This window comes from Mytilus galloprovincialis, chromosome 11 (assembly GCF_965363235.1).
Source record: "Mytilus galloprovincialis chromosome 11, xbMytGall1.hap1.1, whole genome shotgun sequence".
NCBI lineage: Eukaryota > Metazoa > Mollusca > Bivalvia > Mytilida > Mytilidae > Mytilus > Mytilus galloprovincialis.
The window spans coordinates 61,305,732-61,315,721 of NC_134848.1; the positions used below are offsets into that span (position 1 = coordinate 61,305,732).

Consider the following 9,990-nt stretch of genomic DNA (forward strand, 5'->3'; position numbering starts at 1 on the left):
TCAGCCGGGACAAAAACAAATGCCTTGGCTAGATCGTTTAGTTTATGTTTGATACACGAAATAGGGTTTTTATGGTTGTTGTTCAAAGTAAAATGTTCTGTAAAATGTTGTATACGAATATCATCACTGAATTAAAAAAAGAGTCCAAAGATTTTTTGTCAGCTTTTTCCCGTTTTACCCATTTCAAACAGTAAGTACGGAGTGAGTCGTGAATGGAATTACGACACTTATTCCAATTAATAATTGACGGGTGACGATATTTTAATAGGTCCTTTACTGAAGAATGATTTTAACTCTCAGTCGCGAACGATGTTAAGGTCTCCTGTTATGACATGGGAAATGGGGTCATAAGTGTATTCGGAATTACTGCAATTACATGACATATGTGCATTTTCACTGATATTTACATCTTTACACAATTGGCTATAATTAAACACACATTATTTCCTGGTAGATTTCTTGTAAATATAACAAATAAGAGGAACATTGTTTAGCAAAACAAATCGTGCATATTGCAGATTAACGAAGCAAATACACACGCCATTTATAATTGATATTCATTTTTTAATTCTGTGTGCAATATACATGATATATGCAAATAAAACGAACAAGAATTAATGGCAATTTATCGGAACTGAAATACACATATTAGTTGATTTTCCGTCATTTGATGTCTTATCTTTAGACGAGAAAAGTCTGTAATTCTTATCTCATTTAAACCAATATATAATGTTGCTGTATTTCAGCCGGCCCGCATCATAAAGCAACCAATCAGAATGTATATGTGATAAGTGAGTATTTCAAGATTGTGTGTATATCTACTGAAACTAATAGCTCGGCACCGTGATGCAAAGCAAATATTAGAAAAGACCGTACAAATCGTAGATGATCCTTGCATGGCAGCGTTAACATGGTTAACTTACGATATCAGTCAGAAAAAGCTTGTCAAATTTCTTTTGCCCAGGGTACATTCGGTTAAAATCATTGATAAAACGACCGAGCTCTTAATTTATCTTCATGCAATTGAGCGTGTGTACATGCAAACATCAAGACGCAAAATACAAGAAATATGCCAACGCACACGTTCACAATTCGTTGGTCTCCAATATAAAAAACAAATTCGCGGTAATTAACTCTTCTTATTTTAGCTTCTAAATAGGGTCTGCAAAAAATACAAGTTTTTCTTAGATAAAATTGTGGGAAAGTAGTTGGATATTTCTCAACAAATTTTCTATAAAATTTCAAGCCGACATTGTTGCAGATAAGCGAAATATTAAACGAGTTTGTTGGTCCATGGTAAGATACAATGGCTGTAATCGTAAAGAAAGGTAAACTGATGGAATTTCTGTCACATAATTTAAAAGTTCCATTCATGTGCTCAGTAAAGTATCCGATGGTGTTTTGTTCAAAATTATATCTCATCAGGATAATAAAGAAATAGTCGGTTCCAAAATATTTTTTGCCTAAAGTACCGACTTCGAATAAAATCGTGTTGTTCGGAAGAAATCTGTGTTCTTTTATAATTATTTCAACAGTGTAGAACATCTCCTCTTGCGACTTCGAAATCATAGGTTCAGAAAAGATATATGAGGAAATCGGATTATGAAAATGATAATCCGACACAGAATTATTCCAATTAGCAAATACTTTGGCGTCTTTTGATACAAACAAACCAGGAAATAATGTTGATGCATCAAATGTGACAAACGAAGGATATGACGAAATAATGGACACAGAAATAAAACTGTCATTGCGATAAATGCCAAATATTGGCCACAATTCGCCCTCTGCTGCTGATACATTTTTAAATGTATATGTAACAGTTGAAGAATTTGATGACACTTGCAGACTTTTCGTTTTTGGTTCCAACCTCAGTACCAAACGAGTTTCCAAGAGACCACTTTCTTTATCGTGTTTAATTCTTTGTATGTATGGCGATATCCTATCGTTGTATTGGAGGCATATATCGGTACCACAGTTTACGCCATAAACAACCCAAGAGTTTTCTGTGTTTTCATACGAATATGAGTCATGGACTTTGTTTCTTGATATACCAATTTCAAAAATTTCCATTTCGTCGTGTATTCCCTGCTTTAATATACCTTCAATTTTGACAGAAATATCTAACTCGTACGCCTGGTCATTTTTATACGATGTATTCCCGAATATCCCTTTAAACTTATATCGTCGATCACTGCAGATGAATCCTCTCGAGTATGGTTTTGAAGACACTGTTTTGTTGTCAAACGATCTACATGGGAATAGGGTTGGACTGTTGTTGAATATAAAATGTAAATCTGGAACTGATCAGAAAAAGAGCTTAGTACATAATTACAAAACATCAACTATATATATAATTACACATTTGAAAACGAAGTTAATTTTCACAAGAGAAACAGCAATTATATATTGATTCGAACTCATGCTACTGAGATACTATTCGTCTCAACATAAGACTAACAATAATATTTTGATTGTTACAGTATATATATAATTTTGACATACGTATATAATTTTATTTACAATCAAAATATATAATTTAACATACATTTTGACATGATTTTTTTTATTGTTTAGAAAACATCACTGAAATAGCCCTAAAAATTAAATAGATCACCGAACATTTCACATGGTATATCGAGCCAACTGTACTAATATATAAAACAATATTTACATCTGGAATTTAAACATTAAAAAAAATGTATAATTCATATCGTTTGTAAATCTCAAACATTTGTTGTTATTCAAATAAGACATTTGAAATCGTATGAATATTCTTAGTAACCTCATGTCAAAATGTCAGTTTTGATTGCATGGTTGGTACGAGGGAAACAATTTACTCTATCACATGGCAAGTACTCTTCTATCCTTCACGGCGAAGCTTGATCAAGTGTGCGCTTTCATAAAAAGCAATGAGTATTATGTACAATTAAGACGTCATAGTTTATAACTGTGAATTTGAAATTTAATATACAGTTATAACAGAGCATGCAATATACTAAATTAAATAACACATATTAGAAAGGGTGATAGAGAAAATTGTTATATCCCTCGAAAAAATAAATATCGTTAATAGTTATCAAATGTACCAGGCTTATAATGTTATTCGCATGACTCGCGTTTAGTTTAAATAAGACTCATCAGTGACGCTCAGATCAAAATAATTAGAAGGACAAACAAGTGTGAAGTTGAAGAGCTAGGCTGACAATGTTTTCTTAAGGTAACGATTTGCTCTATTACCCTCTCAGCTATGTGTTATTTATATAATATACCGGCAGATTTTTTTCGTTATCTATTCATAAAATGCTATATTTAGGGTGATTTTACAAAACAACCTAAAAATCTACATCAATAATAGGACAAAATTTCCTTCGCAGAAAACATATGAAGACATAAAGATTAATTCAAATGGCGAAAGAGAAACAGTTATAGATCAATAAATACCTATGTCTGAACCAAGCCATAGATGCGGGATTTCATCAGCAAAAACATATACTGTTGTTGTAAACACTGTGAAAAGGAGTGCGATAAAGGTCACTATGTGCACTGTATACTGAGTTGTCTGTTCTATAAATTCAATAATTTCAATAGCACTGTGAAACCATGGAAAGCCGGTTATCTTTCCTACAAAGTAAAACAATATTACACAATCTTATTTACCAGCTAGCGCATGTCTTAAGTCTTGTATCTTCTAACGAGTTAAAAGTGATAATATAAAGTGTGTGTTTTAAGTCGATATTTAATAAAACCATCAGGAATGAAATTGGTGAATGCAGTAAACATATATATTTCATGTCCAGTATATATATGTAATTTTAAAAAAGTTTTCCATTCGCCTGTCCGTTGAAAAAGAATACTAGTATTGATTTTCATTTTAAGAAAAATAATTTGATGTTTTTTTAACGGTTGGTTTTTATGTGTTTTTTATATTTTGCTCATAACATTTCGCCGAAAAGCGGGGTCATTAATTGTGGTCTTGGGTCTATTAAGAACAGATGTATTCCGAATAACATCCGGTGTTCCGAAAGACTACGGACATCGTCGAATATATACTGCGTAAACCCCCTCAGGGGTTTACGCAACTGAGGGTTTACGCAATAAATTTCAAGACTTAACATCGTTTTTTGCTAACTCGTATTCATAAGTTATTTGTCAATATAATTCAGATTAATATTAGAGATATATAATACATGTCTCTGGTTATATTTTGTAAAGAGAGTAAGTGGGTATTTTTCATGTTCTATTAGTATTTAACGTTGTATTGCTAATGTATTTTATCAAAGATTTGGCACCAGATTGAAGGACTTACGAGTTATGTCCCCTACTTGTTTTAAGCTTGTAATAGATTAAGATTACGTATGCTAATTAGATATTTTCGCATAAAAAGTGCGCACAAATCTCAGTGTGTAATTTTAAATTCTCAGTGTGTGTTTTTCAGTTTATTTCATCTCAGTGTGTCTTTTTAAAATCTCAGTGTATAATTTTCAATTCTCAGTGTGTAATATTCAATTCTCAGTGTGTGTTTTTCTTTTTTCGTAATCTCAGTGCGTCTTTTTAAAATCCCAGTGTGTAATTCATGTAATTCCTTATTCTCAGTGTGTTTTAAAAAAAATTCTCAGTGTAAAATTTTCGAAAAATGTTTTAAACATAGTTTTGACGAGAACGGCTTGCCATAATGACTGATGTATTGCCTATCTTTTAAATTAAAAATATAGCTTGTTGTAATAGACAATTTTTACTTATTTCATTTTTTTTGTTTGTATTTGTTTGTTTGATTGTTTATAGATGCATGTTCAATGAACTTTCATCGACATTGGCTATATATATTTTTTTGTATTAGTGGAGGACACCGGATAACCCATGGAGAACCACCGATCGATATGAGGAAAGTTAACAATTTTAGTCGATTAGATCGAAGTTTGCCACACAACTCGAGATCACCACAAGCGAGGTACGAACTCACAACCTATTAGCAATGACAGACCCAGTGGCGGATCCAGGGGGGGGGGGGGTTCCGGGGGTGCGCACCCCCCCTTTATTTTTGCCGATCAATGCATTTGTATCGGGACATATGTTTTGCACCCCCCCTGCACCCCCCCCCCCTTTCGAAAATTCCTGCATCCGCCCCTGAGACCAATGCAGTGAAGATGACCTCCTAAGTCTAGTTGGCCACTAAATCCATAAAATTTAATTGTAGGTTAAAAGATAATGTTAGTATACAAACTTAGTCCCCGTCTGCAGCTTTTGTTTAAGGAAACCAGAAATAGAATGTCATTAAACTGGTCAGCCTTTTCTGCAAGCTCTTTACTTTGATGATGGTATTTTTGTATCATTTCATCCATCTTCATGTTTAGGTGATCACATATTTTTTCTTTCATGGCTTGTTCAAGTACAAAAAACGTATTTTGTTTTGAGCTTTGTAATATTTGTTCTGAAAACTCGCAGCAGTCTCTTGCATGCCAAACAAATGCTTGTAAAATATTTTCTGTATTCAAAATAAATTGAATTTGTTCATCCTTCAGTTTTAACAATTCTTCAAGTTCACTGAAAATCTGGTTTAAAATACAGCTATTGATATGTCTTATGTTCTCCTGAAAAAACTTTGTGGTAATTGTATTAAAACGGGGGAGAAGTGAATCTTTGAACGACTCAGCTCTTGATATTTTGTCTTTCAGACGTTCGATAAGATATGACAAGAACTCCTTTTCGTTTGTAATAACACTTTCAATATCTTCAATGTTATGGCCTTCGTGCCCTGTAATTGCACATGTAGGACAGATAAGTATGTTGCATTTAGTTTCCTTGCAAACATATCGCATATGTCCATTGTCGTGTCCAGTTAATTTACAAGTATAGCCGTTTGAAAGACGAGGAGCGGCATAATTTTCAAAGCAATGTTCCTCGAATATCTTTTTGTGTTGTCTCTGACAATCTACACACATATCTATATCACATGTGTTACATATTCGAATGTTAAGATCCGTTTTATTACATACGCCACAGTTGATTTCTGTATTATTCTGTAGAAAACATGTCAAATCGCGCCTAGTGTTGTCCTTTGGTAGATTTGCGATGTCTTCTCTTTTGATAAGATGTGACTTGTTACAAAACGGACATTTTATTTTATTTCCACTGTTCAGTCCGACTAGACACGCCATGCATAAAGTATGAAGACATGGCAATAATTTTGGAATTCGGGTTTGTTCGTCATTCAGTTCAGAACATATACCACATTCTAGGTACCTTTGTTGAAGTTGCTCAACTAAATCTTGTCTACTGTTTGCCATCGAACATTTGCTATAAATATTAAAGACGAGGCATAATTTGGTTGCAGATATCATTGACATTCAATGTTAAATAAATTAGGTATATTTTTTGCTGTAATATTACAATATTATAGAGATCTCAGTTTTTAGAAATTATATTAACTATACCCTGATATAGCACGTTTTTGTTGACATAAATTATAATTGATAAGACGGTGAACTGTTTATAAAACTTTTTTTTTCGAAAGATTTTCTACCCCAGATATAGACAACCTTAGCTTTTCTGGGGCATATTAAACTATCAGAATTCTGGGTCTTCAATACTCTTCCACTTATATAGTACTTGTTTAGCCTGTTTAACTCTTTTGATTCTAGTGTCACTTGTGAGTATTTTGTAAACGAAACGCGGGTCTGGTGCACAATATTTCAATGCATAGACAACCAACAAAAAAGTGGGTATAGTAGTACTACATACATGTGGTCAAAATATGACCGTCTCTCCCATTTTATCTTTTTTTATATACAAAGTCAATTTGTCCATTCTAAGGTCTGATTCGTCTTCCCCACACAATTTTGTGAAGCATTGTATGTAATCATAATCTTTCAATTAGTTTAATTGAAGTCTGGAGCTGGCATGTCAGTTAACAGCTAGTAGTCTGTTGTTATTTATGTATTATTGTCATTTTGTTTATTTTCTTTGGTTACATCTTCTGACATCAGACTCGGACTTCTCTTGAACTGAATTGTAATGTGCGTATTGTTATGCGTTTACTTTTCTACATTGGCTAGAGGTCTAGGGGAGGGTTGAGATCTCATAGACATGTTTAACCCCGCCGCATTTTTGCGCCTGTCCTAAGTCAGGAGCCTCTGGCCTTTGTTAGTCTTGTATTATTTTTAATTTTAGTTGCTTGTGTATACAATTTGGAGTTTAGTATGGCGTTCATTATCACTGAACTAGTATATATTTGTTTAGGGGCCAGCTGAAGGACGCCTCCAGGTGCGGGAATTTCTCGCTACATTGAAGACATGTTGGTGACCTTCTGCTGTTGTCTTTTCTATGGTCGGGTTGTTGTCTCTTTGACACATTCCCCATTTCCATTCTCAATTTTAGTACTACTACGTCAATCGGAATATAAATTCACACGTTCATTATAATTTTGAGCACGGTTGCGAAGAAAAGGATAATTATGGCGTCGTAAATAATTAATTGTTTAAAACAGAAAAAAATCATCGTAATATGCATAAGTTCGCAGCATTCTGGAAGGCATATCGTCCTACCATGACTCGATATTTTGACTCTAAGTCGATCAGTCTCTGCGTTAACTCATGTATGTTACCCATTTTACTCTACTCTATATTTAGACCTATATTCTCTAGTCTCTAAACCAATACCCAGTAAGGTATAAGTTACTGCGCTTGTGTGGTATAACTCTATGGAAACAAAGTTGAGTTTGCTACGATGGTGTAATCGCACGTTTTGTTACATGTATAAATTGAACACTACCATGACTACATTTGTTTTTGTTTTGAGCGTACATGCATGATCATGTTTATCCGCCGCTAAATTATTCAGATTGTTCATGGTTTAAAATATTAGTAAGTAAATGTTTGAAGAGCATTTGTAGATTATTAAAGGGGAAAAATAGCACTATTTTCTTACCTTTTTAATTTTTGTCCACTTATATGATGTTTATTCGACCTAAATCGATGAATGCAGACGGAAACTCCGCCAAATTTGTATTTCATGCATAATAGTTTTAAAATATCGATTTAAAGTACACTTCTAAAGAATTCAGTGGTTTACTATAATAGAATTATATTCTGTCGTGTTGAAAACAATTATACATAATATAATTATATATATAGCTATAGGTCAAACAAAAGACTAGTACGTAGTGTTTTCTTTAGTAACGGAGAATTATGTATAGAGAAATACGTTAGTTCAAAATGTGCTCAAGTTTCTAAACTATAATTATCTATAATAATAGATTGAAAATACATGCGGGGATTGAGTGGATAACGAAGGTTCATTATTAATTATAAAAATGAAAGCATGGAAAAGTGAAGAATAAAATACGACTATGTTTAACTTTGAAGGAAAGAAAAAAAGTCAGAATTCAACTGTAATTTAATCCACTAACGTATCATTCAGATTGAAAAATTCCCAGAGGTCACAGTGTCATAAAATGAAAGAGGGGCGAAACATACCCGAGGGACATTCAAACTCTTGAAAATAAACTGACAACGCCAATGGCCCATGGCATAAAAAAAAAGACGAACAGACAAATACTAGTACACAAGACACAACATAAAAAACTAAAGAATTCGCAACACGAACCACAAGCATAGGATTTCTATAAACGATTACAAAAATGTCGAGAAGCTTTTTTTAGATTTTCGAAATTGATAAAGGGTGCAAACTGAAATTGGTTTTTTTTTCATATTAAGAGATTCATGACTATTGTTCAATACAAGTTGTTTCAAAACACATTTCGGTAAATCCCAATAGCGAGAAAATTATTCAGTTTCTATTTTGAATATATAAAAAAATCTATAAATACTTCTGGTTGCTTGAAGCTAAGAATTTTGGCAATTTCTTAAAGAACATTCATTTTAAGAACTTTTATTTGGTATTAAGTCAGCGCCGTTTTAACTAGCTTCATTTAAAAATTAAAGTTGGGGAAAATATGTTTGCCGAGCGGAACGAGGAAAATATAAAATTGTTAGCTTCCTAAGGAAGTGCCAACTATGCATGCCCAGTCAATATTGTGTAATTCTTGCAATGATTTTCTACCCCAGAAATAGACAACCTTAGCTTTTCTGGGGCATATTAAACTTCAGAATTCTGGGTCTTCAATACTCTTCCACTTATATAGTACTTGTTAACAGTTTAGCCTGTTTAACTCTTTTGATTCTTGTGTCACTTGTGAGTATTTTGTAAACGAAACGCGGGTCTGGTGCACAATATTTCAATGCATAGACAACCAACAAAAAATGTTGATATAATAGTACTACATACATGAGGTCAAAATATGACCGCCTCTCCCAGTTTTTTTTTTGAAAGTCAAGTTGTTTCAAAACACATTTCGGTAAATCCCAATAGCGAGAAAATTATTCAGTTCCTATTTTGAATATATAAAAAAATCTATAAATACTTCTGGTTGCTTGAAGCTAAGAATTTTGGCAATTTCTTAAAGAACATTCATTTTAAGAACTTTTATTTGGTATTAAGTCAGCGCCGTTTTAACTAGCTTCATTTAAAAATTAAAGTTGGGGAAAATATGTTTGCCGAGCGGAACGAGGAAAATATAAAATTGTTAGCTTCCTAAGGAAGTGCCAACTATGCATGCCCAGTCAATATTGTGTAATTCTTGCAATGTTCTGGCAAAAATATAGAATGGTTAAAAGTTTTCTGCAATATCCTAATTGTGACAAAAATATATAGAGTGGTAATTTAAGAAGATTTCTAAAATCTTACGGCAAACGTTCAGACTCTTAATTATCTTAGTTTTCTTACAATCTTAATGCAAACATTGACGTTTCTGTAAACTTGCCTCAAGCTTGACGCATGATGATTGCAGGAAATTTGTAGCAAGCGGCAAACATATGCATACACTATTTTCTGTATTCCTGCAAACGTTTTGTTAAACGGAAACATATGTAGCTAGTCTGCTGCAAGTTTGCGACACACATTTCAGCTAGTCCTGCTCGTAAAATCATGAGG

At 33.2% G+C, this 9,990-nt stretch overlaps 2 protein-coding genes across 2 annotated transcripts; both read right to left on the minus strand.

Moving 5' to 3' along the window:
- Positions 1-455: 455 nt before the first annotated feature.
- Positions 456-3,782, minus strand: LOC143052535 (uncharacterized). The gene is made up of 2 exons (XM_076225589.1): positions 3,445-3,782; positions 456-2,303 (listed from the first exon to the last, which is right to left on the minus strand). Exon 2 carries the CDS (start codon positions 2,071-2,073, stop codon positions 982-984), a length of 1,092 nt encoding a protein of 363 aa, XP_076081704.1. The 5' UTR covers positions 2,074-2,303; positions 3,445-3,782; the 3' UTR covers positions 456-981.
- Positions 3,783-5,136: 1,354 nt separating this feature from the next.
- Positions 5,137-8,006, minus strand: LOC143052536 (tripartite motif-containing protein 2-like). Its single transcript, XM_076225590.1, has 2 exons — positions 7,927-8,006; positions 5,137-6,297 (listed from the first exon to the last, which is right to left on the minus strand). Exon 2 carries the CDS (start codon positions 6,285-6,287, stop codon positions 5,199-5,201), a length of 1,089 nt encoding a protein of 362 aa, XP_076081705.1. The 5' UTR covers positions 6,288-6,297; positions 7,927-8,006; the 3' UTR covers positions 5,137-5,198.
- Positions 8,007-9,990: the final 1,984 nt, after the last annotated feature.

Bases quoted from the DNA above. Each gene is read 5' to 3' on its own strand.
- LOC143052535 (XM_076225589.1), bottom strand. From the start codon at position 2,073: ATGGAAATTTTTGAAATTGGTATATCAAGAAACAAAGTCCATGACTCA.
- LOC143052536 (XM_076225590.1), bottom strand. From the start codon at position 6,287: ATGGCAAACAGTAGACAAGATTTAGTTGAGCAACTTCAACAAAGGTAC.